General features: G+C 45.9%; 2 protein-coding genes across 3 annotated transcripts in view; one reads left to right on the top strand and one right to left on the bottom strand.

Annotated features, from left to right (window-relative positions):
* Positions 1–11975: 11975 nt before the first annotated feature.
* LOC309814740 (uncharacterized protein C12orf76 homolog) lies at positions 11976–22610 on the top strand. 2 transcript variants are annotated; one of them, XR_014295742.1, is made up of 3 exons: positions 11976–12126; positions 16035–16241; positions 22558–22610. XR_014295742.1 is itself a non-coding variant. In XM_082640830.1 (2 exons), the coding sequence occupies exons 1-2, from the start codon at positions 11994–11996 to the stop codon at positions 16118–16120; spliced, it is 219 nt and encodes a 72-aa protein (XP_082496956.1). In that variant the 5' UTR covers positions 11976–11993; the 3' UTR covers positions 16121–17303. The 2 variants fall into 2 exon arrangements, 1 of the variants encoding a protein (XP_082496956.1); XM_082640830.1 differs by lacking the exon at positions 22558–22610 and having other exon boundaries at positions 16035–17303.
* ANKRD13A (ankyrin repeat domain 13A) overlaps positions 19762–22725 on the bottom strand; it is a 40113-nt gene continuing 37149 nt past the window's right edge. The window contains exons 14-15 of the mRNA XM_082640829.1: positions 22626–22693; positions 19762–21781 (exon numbers count right to left, since the gene is read on the bottom strand). Coding sequence (XP_082496955.1) covers positions 21586–21781; positions 22626–22693 — 264 coding nt within the window. The 3' untranslated portion in view covers positions 19762–21585. The remainder of the gene's footprint in view (positions 21782–22625; positions 22694–22725) is intronic.

Raw genomic sequence — 22725 nt, 5'->3', positions numbered from 1 at the left:
CCTTACATCCATATAGATTCTTTTACCTTCCACTCTTTGTTATAGCTGTCAAATGGTTCACCTTTCTATGACTTGAACGCCACCCTCTGAGACTGTGGAGTCCTTCTTTCATACATATACAGGGAATTCCCTGGCGGTCCAGTGGTTAGGACTCATCACTTTCACTGCTGGGGCCCCGGGTTCAGTCCCTGGTAGGGGAACTAAGATCCCGCAAGCCACGCAGGCGCGGCCAAAAAAAAAAAAAGTCATACATATATAAAATAATGTCAGAGGATCGTTTTTCCAGATACGTGCCATTGTTGTTGCCCTCCCTTTGTTCCTGAAGTTGCAAGCTTACTTCTTTCTTGTGTCATTTCACTTCAGCCTGAAGAAGTTCCTTTCATGGAATATTTTTAGAGCAGTTTGTCTGGTGATGAATTCTCTTAGTTTTCTCTCATCTCCATCAGCCTTCGTTTTGGCTTTTGTTTGGCTTTCAGTCTTTAAGGATATCCCTGCTTTAAGGATATAATATCCTGGTTTGGTCTTTTCCTTTAATACTTTAAAGATGTTATTCCATTCTTCTCTGGTCTCTATGTTTTCTGATGAGAAATCACAGTCCTTCAAGTTGACATTCTGTGATGTATAACAGGCGTTTTCCTTGACTGCTTTCAAGATTATTCTTCACCTTTGCTTTTTTTTATCAGATTGTGTGTCACGGTGAGGCTTTCTGAGCTTAGATCTGTGTCTCTAAATCAATGATGTTTTTAACTATTGTTTTCCTCCTATATTTTCTTCTGCACCTTTCCTTCACACTCTCCAATGGCACAAGAGGTAGAACTTGCAATATTGTTTCACATGTCTCTGAGATTTAGTTTTTGTTCAGTCATTTTTCCTCTTTGTTTTTCAGATTGTGCCATTTCTATTGATCCATAAGTTTTCTCAATCTTTCCTCTGTTTTCTCTGTTCTGTTATTCAGCCCATCCAGTGAATGCTTGCTTTTGCATATTGCATGTTAAGTTTTAAACTATCCATTTGCTTCTTTTTCATAGTTTTTACTTCTCTGTGAAGAACTTCTTTCCATTAATTTCAAGATTGTTTACCTTTACCTCATTGAGCATGGCTGTAATGGATGCTTTGTCTGCTAATTCCTCCATGTGGTTTACTTCAGGTCTGGGTCTGTTGATTGCCTTTTTCTCTTGAGAATCGGTCACATTTTCCTAGTTCTTTGTATGCTCTGTTGTGTGATTTTGGGTGGTATACTGGAAAGTTTGCTTATTACGTTTCGAGACTCTGGTTCCTATTAAAATCCTCCGGAGATTGCCACTTTTTCTTGTTCTGTTGTTTTTGTTAAGCAATTCATGAACCTATGGTCAAACAGGTATTGTGCCTTGTCTTCTGAGTTGTTCCAGTCTTGGTGCAGTTTTCAGGACTCTGCTGTGCTGTTTGTGTCCACATGGTGTACGTACCACTCGGGGGTTAATGTGGGAATTGAGTGGCAGTTTATACTGTAGTTCACTTCTGCAAGCCTCTACTCTGCCTCGTTGGGTCTGTCTGTGCATGAGGCTCGGGGGGATCCCAGGACTTTTGTTGGCTCATACAGAGACCTAAATAGTCTCCTCCTCTAGCTCTCTCCTCTTTGGGCTTCTACCCACATTCTCAGGCTTCAGGGGCCCCTCCTACATGTTCCTCAAAGTGTTTCAGCCTCCATGCTGTCATGGAGTTCCCTATGGCCAGGTTGACCTTTCAGGTGAAATAGCAAGAGAAAAGAAAGGAAAATAACATAACGGCATTCCCCCACACTCCTCAGACAATAGGAGCCTCTTAACCTGTTCCTTTGTCCAGAGACACAGGCCATTTCTCAGTGAAGGCCTCTGCCATCACTGAGGTTGCAGGGGAGATGTGGTAACTGGGGAGAAAAAGACCCCCTCACTCCTCAACATGCAAGCCCCCCACTTTCTCACTTATCTGGCTAGAAATAAAAGGTTGATCCCATGGTTTTAACCTTCAGCTGCTGCTGGACTTTGTGTGGCTTGTGTAAGCTGGGAGACAGAGGCAGGAAAAAAACCACCATAATCACCCTGTTACGGGCTGTTATTCAACTTTGGACTTCCAGGCCCCATCTGCCTGTTAGTGTTCACTTCTTAGAGTTTCAAGTGCATGCTTTTTGGCCTCTATCTTGCTCCATGCGGCTCTTGAGCCCTTGTAATATGACCACATTTCTCGTGACACATGTAAAAATTCTAACATTTTGCAGATACTGAATTAAAAAGCTATTATTTACATTGACTTCACCATTTTCACTTTCCTGGTGTGTTCATCAGAAAATTCAAAATTACATATGTGCCTGGCATTATGTATTTTTTGGTGAGCAGTGATCCAGAGGATGGAAATGTATGCTTCCTTCAGCTCCTTAAACTCAACCCCACTGTGGGGCAACGTCCCAGCCAGGCAGAAACTGCAGGTGGAGCTGGAGACCTTGAAAAGTTTGGCTATACTTCCAGCTGAGCCCAAAGCCCAAGGATGATTCTGGACTTTCATTCTGACTCGTGCACTTCAGATCTTTCTGGGTTTGGACCTGGTATATATGTCCCTCCCAGCCCACCCTGGCTGCCCCTTCAGTTGTCACCCCAGAAGGATCTGGGTGGCTTGGGCACTTCTGGGTTTTTTGTTTTGTTTTTGTTTGGTACTTCTGTTCTTAGCAGCTCTCCCCTCCAATGTTACCAGGCGGGAGGGCAGGCAGACACACAGGCACTGATGCCAAAGCTGCCACCTCGGGCGGCGGCTGCTGAGCCAGGTACCCTGCTTTCCAGCTTTCCCGCTCTGGTGGCCGGGGACCCATCCTGTACAGTTAGAGCCGGCCGGGGGAGAAGGTGCGAACTGATGAGGAAGATACAGGCAGTGCCCTTGCAGTGGTCACCTACGTCCAAAGTTCCTGTCCCCACAAGTGGGAGGACACAGAGTTTGGGCCTGAGAATTCCAAGACGATTTCGAAGAAACTCTCAAATTGATGCCTCTCAGTCATAGAGAAGAGTAGCAAGGACCACCTCGACTCTGGGAACATCCCTCATGTCTTTGCTGAGCTTGCCCGGTGCTACTGCCTGTGCCCCTCCCCACCTCCACTGCACCTGGAGTGTTCTACAGCTGCCTGGCCACACGCTGTGAGCTCTCTTCAGTTTAAACGCTTTTCTGGGCCGAAAAATCCTTGGTTAATATTGTCTAGAAAAGGAGTAGTAGTCATGCAACCTCTAGAAGCTGATGAAAAGTAAAAACTGGTCCCTGTCCCAGCATGAGGGAGAAGAGGTCTCAGAGCCTCCAGTCTCTGGCCGGACCCTGTAGTCCATTCCTGCTGACCCAGGTCAGACCTGACTCCTCTTCTCTGCCTCTCACCAACTGCCGTGATGCAAAGTGCCAGGTATGTTCCAGCTGATGGAGAAGACAACAGAATAGGAAGGCAGCTCCTCTCTGCAGACAATAAGGTGGATGTCCCTGTTATTCTCACTGCAGCCACTGCACCTCATCCTCCCTCATCCCCACATGGAAGGAGCACAGAGGTAGAGATGGCCATGGCTGGACACAGGTGGTGATGCTCTACTGATTTTTCCCATCTGAAGACTTCGGAATCTATCACCCCTCCTCCTTCCCATGGCCTGGGTACTCTTGTGTCTTTCTTGTGTCTCTCCATATCTTTTCCCTCTCAAGGTCCCGCCCAAGGTTCTGGGCACTGATGTCTCCTATGGCACCCACTGGGCAGCTGCTCTTGGTATCTCTTGCTGTAACCTTTAATCACACACGGCCAGGGTCCCCTCAAGCACCCCTGTGAATCTGTGATCTAGAGATGAAGGATTTCTAGGATAATCTTGTTATGAGAACCTTGCTTCTGGGGGAAAATTTGATCTTTTTAATCAAGTAGTCTCTTTTTTTTTTTTTTTTTTTGCGTTATGCGGGCCTCTCCCGTTGAGGAGCACAGGCTTCAGACGCGTAGGCTCAGCGGTCATGGCTCACGGGCCCAGCCGCTCTGCAGCATGTGGGATCCTCCCGGACCGGGACACAAACCCGCGTCCCTTGCATCGGCAGGCAGACTCTCAACCACTGCGCCACCAGGGAAGCTCTAGTCTACTCTTTTTATTTTGTGGGGGAAAATATCAGCACTCCTGTAGGACAATCAAATTCTATTAAAACGCCATGCATTTCACACAGGAGCCATGAAACAAAAGGATCCTCAGGTCAGACTCTGCCTCATTTTATATTTGCTTTGACTTCAAACAACTCCCTTGACTTGTTACTTGCTAAGGCTTCAGAAGAAACCCAGACCCTATTTCCTCTGGCAGGTTTGACAGGGACATGAGTGGTGATGTTCCTTTCCACTGCTAAGTTCCCCTCTCCCCACCTTGCAATGCATAACCTCCTCTTCATCCTCCCAGGAAGGGAGCCCAGTGCCTACCCTGACGCTCAGTCCCTGGAGGAGATCTCTGTACAGTGTTTTGTGCCCAGCACACAGAAACCAGGGCTGGCATAAGTGATGGGAGACTGATTTTCCACATCAGAATGGCATTTCCTATTCTTGGCAACATTTTCTGAAGCAAAATACTAGACCTTGGTTGGTGAAAGTTGGAGTGAAGCTCCTTCATTTATCCCTGGAGGATCCTCCTTTCTCAGATTCCTCCAGAACTGGGTGTGACATGTGGGTTCACCTGGGGCTCCTGCAAAAGGAAGGAATGCTGCCCCAGCGCCCAGCTGAGATGGGGGAGGATTAATTCTGAAGCCTCCTGTAATAACAAAAAGAAGCTTTGGGAATGTGGAGAGGGACAGGAAGGAGGCATCCTTGAGAAACTACCCCTTTAATGTTAAAGTATCTGAAGGAGCAAGGGCTGGGATTACTGCAATCTCAGGCCTGCTGAGCATCCCACACAAGGATTGAGAACAAGGATTAAAGTCGTAATTGATATGCCAAACTCATAGGAGAAGTTTAGAGTCTGTCCCAAGAAGCAGAGGCACCAGAGAAAGTCCACAGGATTTGGAACTGAAGGGTTAATCTACAGGGCCTGGTTCCCTATTTGCTGGTCGTACAACTTTTCAGAATACCCCCAGGTTCTCAAGACTCCCATTTCTCATAAGTCAAATAAATACAGTTAGAGATTCTTTTCTTGTATTTGATCAACCAAAATGAGGGGAACGTAAAGGCCAACTCAGAGTGGAGATTTATTATTAAACAAATACTTAATGTCTCAGTAATAGTGATTCTGAAGCCACAGTTTTGTCCATTTAGAACTCTGTGAATGTTTTCCTGGAGGGCAACAGTATTTTGTTCCAGTTTATTGAGGTGTGCTTAGCATACAGTATACTGTACATACTGAAGGTTTGCAGTTTGATAAATTTGGACATACATCCTAGAGTATAATAAAGATGATGTCTGGCCTCTGTCCCTGGCTCCTGGCACAAAGCTTCAAAAATCCTTGGAATTTCCTGCATGCTAAGATAGCCTTTGTTAGGCCAAAGAGGTGACTCATCTTGGATCCCTGGATGGCTTTAGGATGGGAGTGAAACGCCAACTGCAGGATTGGATGGTTGTAACCTCAAGCCAAATTGACCTCCAGGGAGAGGGGAGGGGGCTAGAGATTGACTTCAGTCATTCGACCAATGATTTGATTAATCGTGCCTACCTAATGAAACACCAGTAACAACTCTGGACACCCGTACACATTGGAACCTCCAGGACGGTGAACACGTGGTGGGAGGGTGATGTGTTAGGACTCCACAGGGAGGGGACATGGAAGCTCTGCATCCAGAACCCACTTAGACCTCACGTGTGTGTATCCTTTATAATAAAACTGTAAGTGTAAGGATAGTGCTTCCCTTAGTTCTATGAATTGTTTCCAGGCAATTATTGAACCCCAGTGGTTGTGGGAACCCCTAAATATATATCAGTCCATCAGAAGTGTGGGTGGCTAGGGATCCCCAAATTGCATCTGGTGTCTGATGGAAGGAGAGTCTTGTGGAGGACTTTGTCCTACCTTGTGGGATCTGATGCTAACTCTGGGTGGTGAGCATCAGACTCACATTAATGTATGCCCAGATTAGGGGGGGAAACAGAGCATTTGGTGTCAGAAATGGGGGATCCACTACAAGGACCCTGACCCACTGAGACATGTGGTTTGGGAAGAGAAAGGATAAAAAGGTGGCGGGTGAGTATGTTTTGATTCCTGGGTGGCCACAAGGTCATTTACAGTATGGAATAGCAGTTGTGCTGCAGTCCCTTACTCAAAAGTGAACAATAGAGTTTAGAGATGACGGACCCAGCTCCTGGGGTTTTGGCTCACTGGATGCATAAGAATTGTAAAATAACAAGAAAACAGTTCAGTATGTAGTCCACTGGTTACTGTTATCTGTAATAGCTAAAACTGAATTGAAAGAAAGCTCTGAGTCAGATCTTGATGTTGACAAAGCTCAGAGTTTGGACAGGAGAGAGGACCTCTGAGACCTCTGGTCATCAAAAAGGTGGTCCAGGTCGAGGATGGCAAAATGAAGAAATTACTGAAACCAGGAGGTAGAGTGTGCAGTTGTCTCAGTTTGTGGATTGATATCATCAGCTTCCTGAAAAACCTGTACTGAAATGGCACATGAGAGGATTAATGTGGGGGCTGTGTCTTTGGCTTTGAAGGCTGCACAGTGGAAGAGTGTGTTTGCTCTGATCCAGGACCCACATCTCACTACGGAACAATCACAGAAGGCTGTGCATGATTCAGACACACCAAAGGTTATTCCCAACAGCCTTGTGGGCTGGATAAAAGGCCCTGTGAAGTCTGTTTCCCCTGAGAAGAAAGACTGTCTGACTCCCCCTATAAATGCCAACTGGTACATCTCAGATGAAGCAGCTGAAATGCTTTGCACACAAGCCATGCTACATTGGCTTTATGGAGATCAGGATTTTAATCCACAGAGTATGCCCCTTACCCAGGACATGGTTAAGTGCTGTGATTAAAGGGCCTCTTTTGCATGGACACGCCTTGTAACCTAACTGCTGCCAAGTCAAACAGCACCCCAAAATGATTTATGAGACTTTTCTGTTTCCCCTTACGGGTCTTATAGATGCTAATTAAAAAATAGACTAATTAAACAATGGCAAAAGGCAGAAGGGAGAGTCAAAGGACTCATCCCAGCAGAATGGAAATCTTTGCATGGTTTTTGAGGAATGGGATGAATAAAGTTGACCTTAATGGCATTGAAACAAAAGTCTTAATGGAGCACCATCAAAGGATGAGTGGACCAATGGGACATGGGTCCTCAAACATGTCTTTCCACTCTATTTAACCCAGTTTGGAGCAATTTTAAAAGTCAGGAGGCAAAGACTACAGTGAGAAACCCAACTGGGAGTCACCTGGGATGACAGTCAAGCAGACTCACCTAGATAAAGACTGACAAAGGGGCCAGTGTATCTTGGCTCAAGGCTCTGCTGGGGGACCCAAAGCCTTATGCACATGAGTGGGTGGAATGATTGGGGAGGGAGGAAGGGAAGTTTCCTGGGCTCCTTGACAAAAGAACTTCATGAACTGTGTAGCACCCAAATCTGTGCGTGAGACAGGACCTCAAAGAGCCTACAATTAAACTGAGAAAATAACAGAAATGCATGAGTTAATCGGATTCAGGTGGAAAGTTTGGATGAAAACTGGAATGATTATGCACGCTCTGTGTGAAGTGGCTGTGTCTGTTTTACCTGAACATATTATGGGGATGGATATTGGGTCTGACTGAGGAATGTTTCCCTTGCCTGGCATAAAACAGAAGGCACAGAAGTCCACTCTTCAAGCAATACTAATTGCTAAATGGGAAGCAGTAAAAATATCAGAACGTACAGAGTACAAAATAGAAGCTTAAGTGTTGGTACAGACAAATTCTCACTACAGTAGACCCATGGAGAGTGTAGGCTGGGGTTTATGGCAAAACCCTGTGCTCCCCTCCCAGTGACCACTGCTGGGATAACGCACTAGAGAATTTCCATAAGAGGAGCAATTATTATCTTGCTATCAGACATTAACTGACTCTGCCCTACAACTGAAGGACATAAAATAATCTTGAAACCTGAAATACCCATAATATCTTGGGTGATAGCAGAGGGACACTCTAATAGGGAGGGCAATGCCCAGATGAGCTCCATAATAAAATGGAAATGGTTTGCACAGGAGCATGCTGTGAGGGGACTGCAAAGACTTGTTCAGTGTATTCGTGGGCAAGTACACTCATTTTCTCCAGGACTGACTTTGGAATCACATGCGGAGCTACTGATTCCATTGCCACTTGGGCCAGTGCCCTATAAACAGCTCTTGACTGACCAAAAAAGAGCGGCTTAGCTTTTAGATGACAGTTCCAAGATGAAGAGATAGTTTCCTGTTTGGAAGACCATCACTCTGATCAAAGAAGGTAAAAATAAACTAGCTCCATGCCCCTATATTGCATGCTGTTTGGGTTTTTACTGAAGCATGGGTGGTGACCAATAGCTTGGCTATATGGTCAGGCCAAAAGGCAATGGAAAACTGGCCTATCAGAAGGATGCCCAGATGGCGCATGGCCCTATGGAAATCACTATGGAAATTTGAAGACTGAATTAAAGTAGGATATGTCAATGCACATCAGAAAAACCATTCTTCAGATTTGTAAGATGACTGGAATCGATGAGTTTGGATATACTAATGTGCTTGCCTGAGGTGGCCTCCTCGGTCCACGGACTGTAGAAATGGACTGAATCTGCATGCATTCCTCTTGTACCCTGAGACACAAAATGCCAAGAACTGTTCTGTCGACAGGAGAGACACAGACTGCTGATGGCCGTGGAATGGATTCCCCAGGGGGAAAGCTGGCAAGTGGATTACACTGGACTAATGCTGGGGCCCCAGGGGGCTAGACCTAAGTCCTGACAGGAATAGATACTGACTATGGACTGGAGTGTATGTTATCAGGTGGTACATGCCAATGCTCACACTACAACAAAAGAGTCAGAACAGAAGGTCCTGCACCGAGCAACACAGTGCTCATCCTCAGAGTAATGGTTTGGTAGAGAATTGGAATAGGCAATTAAAGCATCGATTTGTCTAAAACAGGGGGAGATAGAGGCATAACAGACTTGCTTATGTGCCCTCACAAGCGTTTGCTCACTCTCACTGTGACAGGCGCCAAAGGCATTTCCCCACTAGATAGATCCTTCTGCTTTTTTGGTGGATCTGAGGGAGAGGGCGTGGGAGAGGATGCTGCTTTGACTATGCAGTTCTTCCCACTGGGGGAAGATGATGGTATGATTATATGTTTTTCTTTTCCTCACCCATCGCCTCAACTTTCTTCCCCTACCTGATGTAAATAGTAGTCACAGGACTGGGCTGTAACTACAATCAGAAGCAGGCATGGGTCCTAGGCAAGAAGTTGTAACTCTACTTTTACACGTTTATGTCAATTTTCCTAATTGAGTCCTGCTTTCACTCCCTCAGCCAAAATGCGCGGAGCAACTAAGCCCGCGCCCCGCAACTACTGAAGCCCTCAACTACTGAAGCCCGCGTGCCCTAGGCTGCAACAAGAGAAGCCACCGCAACGAGAAGCCCGGCGACACAACAAAGAGCAGTCCCTGCTCTCTGCAACTAGGGAAAGCCTGCGCACAGCAAAGAAGACCCAACGCAGCCAAAAAATAATAATAATAAATTAAAATAAATTTATGTTAAAAAAAGTGTTTAGTCCCAGATTCCAAATGGTTTACTAGTTGTAGGAGTTAGTTCCTGAGTCTTAACACAAATTTTGGAAGGTCATTTATGTTCCTTTACACAGAAATCCCCCTGGCCAGGGACACAGTTCTCTGGAATAGAATTGTGATTCAGTGTCATCAAACAAACAGAAAAAAATGCAACTTTCAAAGTGCTTGAAGTAGATGTACTCAAAATGATGGAGGGCAAAAGTTGCCAAGTTGATGGCTTTAAAATTAGAATGTTGATGAAGCTAAATCTCACCTTGTCTCAGGACACAGGAGCACAAACATGATTCTGTTTGAGGAAAATGAAAAAGGCAACCTTGATTAACAATAAAAAGGACAAATGGTACAGGAGAGGACAGCTGCTTCCCTGCTCTAAATGTAGGTGAAAATATACATTTTGAAGCTGTATTTTAAATATATAACTTTCTTGGAAGCCAGTCTCTTGTCATTATTTGACACTCTACTTCTGCTGGGGCTTTAACATTTTGAAAATGCAATCTCAAGTGCCCAAGTAAGAAAAGTGGTCTAAAAGGACATGAAGGTCATATGTGAAATTCCTGTTTCATGTCAACATGCACTGAAATGAATTAAGGACATGAGAGGGAGGAGGTGAGAGCAAAGATGGCTGGGTCCTACTTCAGCTGAAAGGACAGGTCAACAATTGAGACAGTCACTCCCTTTGCTAAAATGGTTGGGATACTTCTTATTCAACTCAGGTTTCTGCAGGTCTACCATGTCAGGATCCTTTGGGGTGAAAATCACAGCCACCTGACTCAACAAAGAAACTAAAGCAAGAAAAGAAAGGAAGGAGGGAGGGAAGGAAGGAACGAACGAACGAACGAAGGTAGAAAGGAACGAAGGGAAGAAAGAAGAAAGAAACTTACTGGGTCAAGTGACTGCAAAGTCTAGCCCAGGTGTCTGGGGCTAGACGCTCAATGTCATCAGACTTCATTTCCATCTCTGCAATCATCTCAGAGCTCCTTTCTTCTGTGTTGGTTTCATTGTCTCAGCGAATGGTAAAATATGCAGAACAATACCTAGGTCAACAATACCTTGACCCAGGTATTATTCTGTGCAGCACTGGGCCAAACACTTAACTAAGCTGTTTCCTCATTTACTCAGCCAACATTCATGGAACATAATATGCTACTCTTCTAGGCTATGAAACAACAGTGAGTAAGAACAAATCTCTGCCCTCATGGACCTTACATTCTAGGATGATAGCAGGTACCCAATGCCAATTAAAAATTGTCTCTCGCCATCTGCCTCTACGAGGATGACGTCACTAGCCACTGCAGTCACTGACCTTCAACACACCCTGAAAGGAGTTCAGGGAAGAGATCAGGAATGTGGCACACTGTGCTCTGGGAAAAACTGGCAGAACAGGCCTTCAGGTAGTTAGATCTTTTTCAGGAGAAGACTTTATGAGCCCAATTTCTTGCATCTTAAATCTAAGAAAGCACTAAAATCATTGACAGAGACATCTGCTCCTCGTGACTAGCAGCAACCATCTGCCAAAACGTGCGCTTGATTGCACCTATCTCCCTTCACTAAAATCATATATATAGCAACCTGCCCCCCCCCACCTCTTCAGAGCAGTTCCTCAGAGCTATCTGAGAGGCTGTCTCCTGGGCTATGGTCCTCATTTTGCCCCAAATAAAACTTAACTCACAACTCTCACATTGTGATTTTTTTTCTCCAGTCAACATCACAAAATAACAAAATGTAGGTTAAATGTATAGGGTAAATGGGGAGAAGTTAAGAGGGGATGAAAGAGGCAAAAGAGTAGGAAGTGTATATATCGAGGGAGTGGAAGGGCTGCAATTTCAGAAAAAGATGTCCAGGTAAAGACTCCCTGAGAAGATGGCATTTGTAAAATAGGAATACAGTGTCTATTTCTCAGGCCTGTGGTGGAGATTTAGTAAGAAAATGCACGGATTTGTAAAATACCTTCGATAGGTCCAAAATGGACCTAAGAAACCTCTCTGGAAAGAGGCCCGCCTAGAACTCAAAGAAAGAGGGAAACTTCGGTCAGGGTGGAACTGGGATCGAGGCGGACGTTGCCGCGATGGAACAGTGATCCCCCTGAAAATTGGCCCGGGCGGAAACGTTGGTCCTGGAGGAACATGGATCCGGGAGGAAGCTTGGTGAGGGCCGAACTCTGGCTGGGGCGTACAGTTACCCTGGCAACGACGCGCGCCCGGTGCGACGGAAGGCGATGCGCGAGAGGTAACAGGGGTGGGGCCTCCGGCGGAAGTGGGTAGCTCTCCACTGCTGGGTGGGGAAGATGTTGTGTTCAGTTTGGCGGTGGCTTTGCCTCGGACTGTGCAGCCTCCTGCTGGGACAGGCGGAGGCCCCGAGCCCCGTGGAGCCGCCGGAGCGGAGCCGGCCGTATGCGGTGCTGCGTGGGCAGAACCTGGGTGAGCGGCCGCGGGCGGGCGAGCGGGCGGCGGGGTCGGGTCTGCGCTTTTGCCGCTCCAGGCAGCCGGAGCTTCGCACGCGCGGGGCGGACGGCGGGGGCCGTGTGGGGGAAGGCGGTGCAGGTGCGACCCTCTCTCTCCGAAGGCCTGGGACAGAGGCCTGAGCTGCGGTTCAGCGGAAGGCCTGGTCCTCGGTGGGCTTGATACATGCTGGTTGCGTGAATGACCCGGGTCACAATCTGGGTCCCCTCCTCTGTGGCTGTGTGGGCCCAAGCTAGGCAATACGGCGCATGATATGTACTCCATCCCCTCTTCTTTTCTAATAGAACTAATAGTCATAGTCATAATGATAACTGGCATTTGTTGAGCATTTCCTATATACCGTGTTGTACTAAGCACTTTGTGTACATGAGTTTATTTCAGCCTCACAGTAAGTTAATCAGAAAGGTACGGTTTTCAGCCCTGTTTACAGATAAGGGAAGTGAAACTCAGAGAGGTGAATTTCTTTGTCCAAGGTTACACAGCTAGGAAGTGGTGGAGGCCAGTAGGAGAACCTAAGTTTTGTGGGGCTTGAAACATACCTTTTGGGTGGATGTCATCAGCGTGCACATATATATACACACATACATACATACATATGGGCGTACATGGCTTTGGAAGGGGCCCTGGAGCTTAAAGCTTGGCAAACTTCACAATAACTCTGCATCTTGTTCTGCCAAAGTCCTTTCTTCGCGCTGAACGTCATTGGTATGTCTGTATATCTGCAAAGCTGCTACATAGTATTGTTTCTGGATTACCTTGACTCTCCATGAACTCATTGTCTGTCATGTATTGACCACTTACTGTGTCCATAGCACTCTGCTAAGTGGTTTCCATACATTATCCTGCTTAATCCTTCAGAACAGGATTTCTCAACCTAGGTACTACTGACATATTGGACCAGATGATTCTTTGTTAGGGGGTGGGGAACATACTATTCTGAGCACACACTGTTCTGAGCGCTGTAAGATGTTTAGCAGCGTCCCCAGCCTTTACCCACTAGATGCCAGTAGCACACCCCACTCCCGGTCCAGATAATCAAAATGTCTCTCGACATTTGCCAAATGGATTTTGCCACTGGGGCAAAATCCCGCTGGTTGAGAACAGTACTATTCAAAGTGTGGTGGCAGAGCAGTGAAGTCTGCAAACTATTTGTTATCTACAAAGAGATGTCTTACAGCACTTGAGATTGTTTAGAAATTTAACGGTTTGACATTGTTGCAACATCCAAGCAACTCTAAACCACTTCTAGGTCCCTAAACCGGAATGCTTTCTAGGTAGAGGGAGCTGCTAATTAGTCATACACAGTAGGGCTAGGTAGTGGCCTGGGACAGATTAAAAGTTACCAAAACTAGTCCTTTACCACAGCTTTGTTTGAGAAACACTGCCCTAGACCATTCTGTGCAGTGGGTATTTTTATCTCCATTTTTAAAGAAGAGGAAACAGACACAGAGAGACTGTGTAACTTCTGTAAGGTCATGTGGCCTGTAAGTGTAGACAGGAACCCAGACAGTCTAACCCCAAACCCTGCATTCTTGACCACTGTTCTGCACTGCCTGTCTTGGTGGTAATAACGGCTTTCATTTATCATGTGCTTATTATCTGTCCGGCACTGTGTTGAGTGCTTTTCATGTAAAATATGAAAAAATGTTTGAGCTCTAAAATGAGATTTATTTGAATAAGATACATTTTTGACAGATAAAACAGTAATGATGTGGATATGCTTTTCTAATTTTCCAATATTTTGGTTGGTTGACAAACAAATGTCACAGAAGTATTCCAAATAAGAGTTGGAACTGCCAGGAATATTGTAGAAAAAGTTCACATGCAGTGAAAAGCTGGATCAAATGTCTTTTGGGACCCTTCCAAGGCTAAGATTTTCGGATTCTTTTAGAATATGCCGGCCACTTTAATTATTATATTTAAAACAATAGATTCCATGTGACAGTGTTAACTCAATCTTAAAAAATAATGCAGTATTAGAATAGTTCCAAAACACTACAAAAACATTTCACTAGAAATTCACTATTTTAATGACATTGATATTTAGGCCTTGTGAGATGGGTTTCATCTGCCCCATGTTATAGGATAGAGAATGAGGCTCAAAAAGGGGAAGTGACCATAAGGAAGGACCTAAGTAGTCTTAACGGCTCTGTCAGGGCCTGCCATTCAGGCAACTAAAGGGAGGGAGTAAAGACAATGATGAAGAGTGGGAGATCAAGGCCCAAAAGTATAGCTATTCCAGTGGATATCGTGTACCTAACAACTCTTGGTTTTAAGCTCATTTTTTGTATTTTTTAAAAAGACTTCCATTCTCCAATTCTAGTCCCCTGCATTCCTGCTTTGGAGGTTTTTGTTTTTGTTTTGTTTTGTTTTTTTAGAGCCTTTCCAAAACGCAAAAAAAATTGATTTAAATGGAATAAGACAGCTTTAGGTCCAATTGTAGTCAGAGCCTTAGAAACTCATGGAATTCTGAACTTTAAAAATTAGGGCAGGGGCTTCCCTGATGGCACAGTGGTTGAGAGTCTGCCTGCCGATGCAGGGGACACGGGTTCGTGCCCCGGTCCGGGAAGATCCCACATGCCGCGGAGCGGCTGGGCCCGTGGGCCATGGCCGCCGAGCCTGCACGTCCAGAGCCTGTGCTCTGCAACGGGAGATGCCACAACAGTGAGAGGCCCTCGTACCACAAAAAAAAATTAGGGCAGGGACTTCCCTGGTGGCACAGTGGTTAAGAATCCACACGCCAATGCAGGGGGACACAGGTTCGACCCCTGGTCTGGGAAGATCCCACATGCCGCGGAGCAACTAAGCAACTTATTTATTAAAATAAATTAATAAGTTTGTTTAAAAAAAAATTAGGGCAGGTATTTAGGTAACAAGGACTATTTTGAGATATGACATCCAACTCATGTAAGTCATAGATTTTGTTTAACAGAGACCTTTTTTTAAAAAATTTATTTTTGGCTCCATCGGATCTTCGTTGCTACACACAGGCTTTCTCTAGTTGTGGTGGGCGGGGGCTTCTCTTCATTTTGGTGCATGGGCTTCTCATTGTGGTGGCTTCTCTTGTTGCGGAGCACAGGCTCTAGGCACGTGGGCTTCAGTAGTTGCAGCACATAGGCTCAGTAGTTGTGGCATGCAGGCCCTAGAGCGCACGGGCTTCACTAGTTGTGGTGCACTGGCTTAGGTGCCTTGCGGCACATGAGATCTTAATTCCCTGACCGGGGATCGAACTCGCGTCCCCTGCATTGGAAGGCGGATTCTTAACCACTGGACCACCAGGGAAGTCCCAGAGTGATCTTTTTTTCCGACTAAATCAGATCCTGTCGCTCTTTGCCTACAGCCCTGTCTTTAAACTTAGAATAAAATCCATGTTTCCTTCATTGTCTACAAGGCCCTGCATGAACTGGCTCCAGCCTTCCTCTCTGGCTTCATTCCCTGCCTTTCTTCCTTCACTCCTTCCTTGCAGCCACACTCGCCTCCTTCCTGTTCATTGACTTTCTGGCTTGTTCTGGCGTCAGGGGCTTTCATTAGCTGATCCTTGGGCATGCAGATCTCCACATGGCCGGCTCCTTCCTCCCATTAAGGCCCCAGTTTGTGTGTCCCCTCCTCACTTGCTTCCTCCATCACCACTCCCAGTACTCTCACATTACCGTTTTCCTCACGGCACATAAAAGCTGCGTGACATGCTCTCATTTACGTTCTCTCCTCACGTGCATGGAGACACCCCCAGAGAGGGTCTGTCATGGCTGCTTCCCCCACACCTGGCACAGTGCCTGGCACCAAGTGGCATTTGGCATATCGTTGTCAGTGGACAACTTACAGAACCTGAAGCTGCCGTTAGGAGGTAACCTGTTTTCCTTTTGCAGTGTTGATGGGAACTGTTTTCAGCATCCTGCTGGTGACCGTGATCCTTATGGCATTTTGTGTCTACAAGCCCATTCGGCGCCGGTGATGGCCAAGCCAGCCCTCCCACAAGCCTTTGGGAGCAGAATAAGTCGTGTTGCACATGGGTCAGTGGAGAAGGTGGAATCGGAACTTAACTGCTTGGAAACAATCATCGGTCTGGACAGTTGGTAAATGCTGAATGATTTAGAAAAAAAACATCTAACCATTATCTTATCCTAACACTGTAATGCAAGTATTTGGCCACTTGAGCCTGCTTCTCAGTGCTTCTTTTTATTTCCCGCTGTACCTGTTGAAAGTAAGACCTGAAGCTCCAAAGTTCAGTGTAAAGATGGAGTGTTCACGAGAAAGAAAACATGACTTTGTGAGTGACGTAAAATCCACACTGGAAAGGAATAATCATTAATGCTCGAAAATATTAAGAAGAGTAAGACTTAACATGTAGACATTCCCTGCTTAAGAACCATTTGGTCACAACGGGTTAAGAATCCCAAATGTTTTTAATTATCCCGGGTTGGCCTAATTGCCCCGTTTGCAAAGCAGTGTCAGCTGTGGGGAACATAGGCCGCCACTCCTCACTCTGCACGGAGCTCTGCACTCAGACGCCCCCACTGAAGTCGGGGTCACACCAGCTAGGCCTGTGACCACGGGCACCCTTGGGCTGGGAGGCACTGGGGGTGGCTGGAAGTGTTAGCACTTGGCCCATCTGAAAAAGAATTGGTCCCATTCAAACACGTTGATCTCCTTGTCCTGCACTTAAGTCTTCCCAGCCCTTGGCCTAGAAGTCAGGGCAGCTTTTCTGATTCAGAATCTAAAAGAGACTCAGCAGGACCTCTTTTCTGCCCTGGGTAGGGAGGGGCTACAGAAGTGCGTGTTCACTGTGGCGGGTGGGAGTGTGTTTACACAATTTAATTTCAACTTTGAAAATGCTGCTATTCATTTGCACTGTTGGTGAACTGGAATTTTCCCCCATGGAAATACTTTCGGACATACCGTATTTATCTTAAGGGTGCTAGGTTTAACTTTGTTGTTAAATTAAAATGCTTATCTTGTTTGTGCTCCATTCAAGCACAGCACTGATTTTTTTTTTTTTTTTAACAACCGGCACTTAATGTGAAATAACTGATGTGGGATACAGTAACTGACTTAAGGATTTTGTTTGTAACCCTAACACTGAGCCACTGAAACGTGCTTTTGAGCAAAATGTCCATTAAAACTAAAGCAAAATCTCATGTGTTTTATTCCTAGTAATTATTTTCCAAGCATTTAAAAATGCAGGTGTGTGCACATGTGCGCACACTTGAATCTGATTTAATCTCTTGAGGCACTGTGAAGTGGAATTTTAAATTAATATGTGAAATAACATTACTGCCCCAAGGCAAGCTATTGATTATTTCAGAAAACTGACTGTCAGTAATCTCTCAGGCTGGGCCAGGGGCCAGAAGACCTGGATTCTTGTCCCAGCTCCAGTTATAAACAGGCTTAACTTCTCTAGAGCCTCAGTTTTCTCATCTGTGAAACAGTGATATACACACTTTCTTTATTATAGTGAGGATCAAATGATGTGAAAAGTAACACAGATGGAGGTGGGGTCACCACAGTTGGCCTGTGCCTTGGAAGCCTGTGGTTATTGACCGGAGGGAGGAGTGGCAGGGATTCTGAGACTCTGGCACGGACAGGGTTAAGTCCCAGGAGCCCACATCCCCGCCTCATCTGGGACGCCATGTTTTGATATCTGCCTAAAAACTTACTGCCATTTTTAGAATTTTAAAAGGAAACGGTAAAAAACTTGTCAGGCCCATAAACCTTGTGACCTGCCGTTTGCCCAGTAATCACCAGCCAGGTAATTGGATCATGTTCAGTTTTCTGAAACAACCTTGCAATAGTTATTCCACATACAGATCCAAAACCCAGCCTGCGTCGTCATCCCAGTGTTACCGTCTGTTTAAGTATGAGATTTCAGTCAAAAGTAGGACAAAGAATAACCTTTGTAGAAAAAGGCTTATTTCAGAGAAATGAGTAAAGATGAAAACATCAATTCCAGGAGCGAGAGAGCCACAAACTGAAAACTTTTATGCACCAGAAGTTGACCAACTGCTATTTTCAAGTGGAATTATTCTCCTGACCTTCATCTTCAGGAGTGCACAGGGGCAGTGGCTGAACCCTAGTTTTCCTAAACTGAACTGTAACTGTAACAACATGTCCCCTAACAAACACATTCGACTAATTTACACCAATCATAAAAACAAGTTATTTTAGCAAACACTATCTTAACTTTCTTTAAAGGTGAGATTAAGAAGTCTGCAGGTGCTGCTTGAGAGTAGGGGCTTGGAGTCTTATTAGTGGATTACAGTTTTTCCCACAGAATCTCAATCTTATACCCACACTCATTTCTAGACATGGGCCTAGCTTGGACTTTGAACTCCCATCATTCACGGCACCGCAGCCATTTGAAGTTGCTGTAGTCCAACTCATCATCTTTGATGTCATCTGCATGCAGGAGGAAACTGGGACCAAGCTGGTGGTTATGGTCTCTTTCCTGTCATTATTTAGAGCAGACTTTGCCCTGACACCTCTCATCAAGTATGGTGTGATGAGCTTGTTTGTGGAGCAAGTATCTTAGGAACTTTGTTACCCAGTCAGCCCTCTGTATACCACATCCGTGGATTCACTGAACCACAGATCAAAAATATTTGGGGGAAAAAAACATTCCAGAAGGTTCTGAAAAGCAAAACTTGAATTTGCCTCACACCAGCAACTATTTACATTAGCATTTACATTGTATTTATATCTATTTATATAATTTACATTGTATCAGGTATGTGATCTAGAGATGATTTAAAATATTCAGGAGGATACAGTAAGTTATATGCAAATACGATGCCACTTTATAAGGGACTTGAGCATCCACAGGTTTTTGGTATCCATGGGGCATCCCGGAAACACGCCCCTGCAGACAGTGAGGGAGGACTGTACTTAATTCCCAGCACTGTCTTATGTGTAGAAGTTGCTCGATGAAAGTTTACTGCTGGGAGTGGTCCACCCAAGCTTTAATAAACCCTGAAGATAAAGTTAGAAACTATTAGTTTAATGAAATAAGCCGTAGGTATGGCTTGTCTTGACCTAAGAAGAGTAACAGTTTTCACAATGCTCAAAATATTGCTTACTTCCCGCCCACCCCACTCCCCCGCAAAAAGCAAAGCAGATCCTTAACAACTTCTGGAAATACCAAGGCCTCATTTCCAGAACCCAAACATTTTTTACTGGTCACTGCCTTTTTTGTTTTTATTACCAACGTATTTAGGTGTACGGCAAGTCCAGGAGGCTGAATCATCACCTGAACTTCCAAGAACAGCCTCACAAAGCACTTCGGCTTCAAAGGAGAGAGCAGATTTACTGTGATTAAAGAGGTCTAATGTTGGCTTGGCTTCCAGCACTCCACAAGAGACAGTCCCTCTCCAGGGCTGCAGAGGTGCTCAGAGCGGCCCGATGCTGGCTGTGGAGTTTCCATTTGAATGGAGTAGCGTGTGGGCTTGTGGACTGTGACTTGGGCAGGACGCTGAGAGGAGTGTGCCACCTTTGTCACGCACGAGCGAGGACTGGGAGGAATTCTAATGTTCCAGTAACATACATAACAGGAAGGGACTAGAAAAATGTGAAGAGAAAAAAAGACGCAAAGGCTGTCTAGAATATTGTACGAGCACCCTCTAAGGAAGCAGTCTTTATTTGTATTTTAAGAGTGAACACATATCGAAAACTGCTGTGACGGTGACAGAAAGTTCAGTCCCTTGTTAACTGACCTCCTGGGGAGAAAGCCAAGACATGGGGAAGCAGAACAATGGAATGCAAACAGATTACCTCTGTTCACCTTAGTGAGTAAACGATGGGGCCTAACTGCAGCCATTCCCAAGGTGTATCTTGGCTCAAGGTAAACGCCAAGTAAACAAAATGCCAACTGTGTATCTGAAACAAACATGATGCTGCATATACTGGCCTCGTGTGCAGAGAAGGAATTTTGGTCAGACCATGAAAAGAAAGGCAGGTGGTCATGTGGAATCAAAAGCACAGTTCTTTGGGAACGTTTCATTGGCAACGCTAACTGTATGTACAGCCGTTAAATGGAAAGGTAGTTCCTGTTTCCCTTCCCATCCCCAAAGCAGCACAACAGACAGGAAATGGACGCAAAACAGAGGAGGAGGATATTGTTACTAGGTGACTTCAGTGCAGCCTGTAGGAATGAATCCATGGGCCGGGCTGGAGTGAGGGTGCCCTCGGCCGTATTCCCCAGGTTCTCTATGTTGTGCGGTGGTTATTTACAGAAGGGTTAGACAAAATAGTTAACTACTAAGGGTATCCAAAAAAGGCCTGAGAAAATCTGGTTAAAATGTATAACCTTGTATTGCTACTGATGGGAGTAGTCGTTTTTATATCTTTTAAAAATAATAAAAAGATTCTGTTAAAAAATATATTCATCCAGAAAGATGTTGATTTGAACTCTAAAAAGTAACATAGAATCATCATTTTCCCTTTTGAATACAGAGCCACTGAGTTCCGTTTGTAGCTCTCTTTCTAGTTTCAAGCCCACCCCTTCCTCTCAGGTGCGCCCAGGGCATGCAGTGAGGTCTTCCTAGGCCTCTGTGTGGAGACCCTTCACCAGAGAAGGCCTGGAACACACCCCTGGTTTGGTGATCCTTTGGTCAGCCTGCCCACTTCAGTAACAAGCCTCCGGCTCTCCTAGCTGCTCCTTCAGGGCCGGGATTAGCTGCCTTGGATTTAGCCTGGAGGATCCTGCTTTCAAAGGAACTGCCTTTACAAATTCAAATCAGATCCCTCAATGTGGAGTGAGGTGGTTTGAAACCATTGGTAATTTTTAAGGCTAAGGCAACATCTGTTGGCATCTGTATATCTTAATTTGATGCAAAGAGTTAACCCTAATATAAAATAGATCCTGTATTTATCTCCTCTCTAGCTGGGTGTGGAAGGAATGGAATAAGGTGGGGACGGAGTAGAACAGTGACAGTGCCCTAGAAACCCTATAGAAAGGTAAAAATAGAAGAGCAGAACGGCACAAATGATCCATTTCTTTGGTGAACTGTACAGAAGTGTCTCCCAAGTTCTCATACACCACACTCTGCAAAGGCTGCTGCTCTCGTATATAAAAGCACCCTGACTCCGCAAGAACTTGTTTTGTTATCACTCCTTGATAAAAATTAATGTACAAACCTTTGGGGTGGGATTGGGGATTGGGTTTTTATCTAAAGCTGGTAGTAAAAACGTGACCTGCAAGCCAGTACAGCTGTGGAAAGTGACGACACTCTCCTCCCCTCAAGCCTGGAGATGGGGCCGCTGGCCCCCCGCCCCTTCACCGGGGAGCGTCGCGGATGGCCCCGGGGGGGCCCTGGCCCCGCACCTCTGTGGAAAGCAGGGGACGGCTGCCGTCCGCTGCTGCATCGTGTGAGGCGCAGTGCCTGGGCCCGCGTGCGAACAGAGCCTCCGGGAGGGAGGCAGGAAGGACTACTTGTCGGTGAGCGACAGCTGTAAGACCTGCTGCAGCTCCGCCTCCTCCTCCCGCAGCCGCAGCTCGTGCTCCTCCAGCTCTTTGGCGGAGAGCTCCATGGCCAGCTGCAGGTCACTGTCAAAACGGCTGGTCTCACTGGAGGCGCCGGGGCACAGGCCTTCAGAGCCGGAGGGGAGGCTCTCCTGGACAGCCCTGTGTGAGAAAGACACGGGGCAGAGAAACAGTGTTTTAACATCGTCATCGTGGCAGCAGCCCTATTTCTTAACCGCGGACCTGGTGCGCGCCGAGCGCGGCGCTTCCTATCCCCTCTTGTACACGACGCCATCGATCCCACGTAACTCTGGGGGTGTAGGTGCTGGGTGCAAGTACATACCTGCCCGAGATCACCCAGCCACTAAGTGATGGGGCTAGGAATTGAACCTGGATCTATTTTAAAGCAAAACCCAACTTCTTCAACAGGTTTTCATATGTGCCCAGACTACAGGAAAAGGCTTTGTAAAATGAATCTTTCCAGTTTAACCCCCTTTAAAACGGATAATCTGGGAACTCCCTGGCGATCCAGTGGTTAGGACTCCAAGCTTTCATTGCTCAGGGTGCAGGTTCGATCCTTGGTCTGGGAAGTAAGATCCCACAAGCCATGTGGTGCAGCCAATAATAATAATAATAATAATAATAATCTAATCATCTCTGTAGCCCTTCCCCAAAGTGGCACCATCCTTAACATTGTATAAACTTCCCACTGATGGCACCTAGACCCTCTGTGATCACACGTTCTTCGCAGAAGATCAGACCGATCAGAAAACATTTACTGGGTGCCTTTCTGTCCACGGCAATGGTTAGTGAACTGGTCAGCAATTCTATCACCAGTTCCTGGAAGCTCAGCCCCTGAGAGTTCAGAGCTCCTTTTATGAGGAATTGCCCCAAGAGGAAGCAAGAGAGCTGACACTGTATCAAGTCTCTCTTGCCAGGCCCGCTGTCGTGTGTCCTAAGCGCCTGTGCCAACCTCCGGTCAATCATCAAGAGTCACATCAGTCACCTCTCGTCCTGGGCATCACAGGTATGTGCCTGGTCAGTCCCTCCACTAGAAGCTGGTCCTGAAAGCTCCTAGGAAAGACATGTGACAGACACGAATACCC

The sequence above is a fragment of the Mesoplodon mirus genome (genome assembly GCF_964341445.2).
Source record: "Mesoplodon mirus genome assembly, chromosome: 13".
In the NCBI taxonomy this organism is placed as follows: Eukaryota; Metazoa; Chordata; class Mammalia; order Artiodactyla; family Ziphiidae; genus Mesoplodon; species Mesoplodon mirus.
This window is presented reverse-complemented; position numbering and strand designations above follow the sequence as displayed.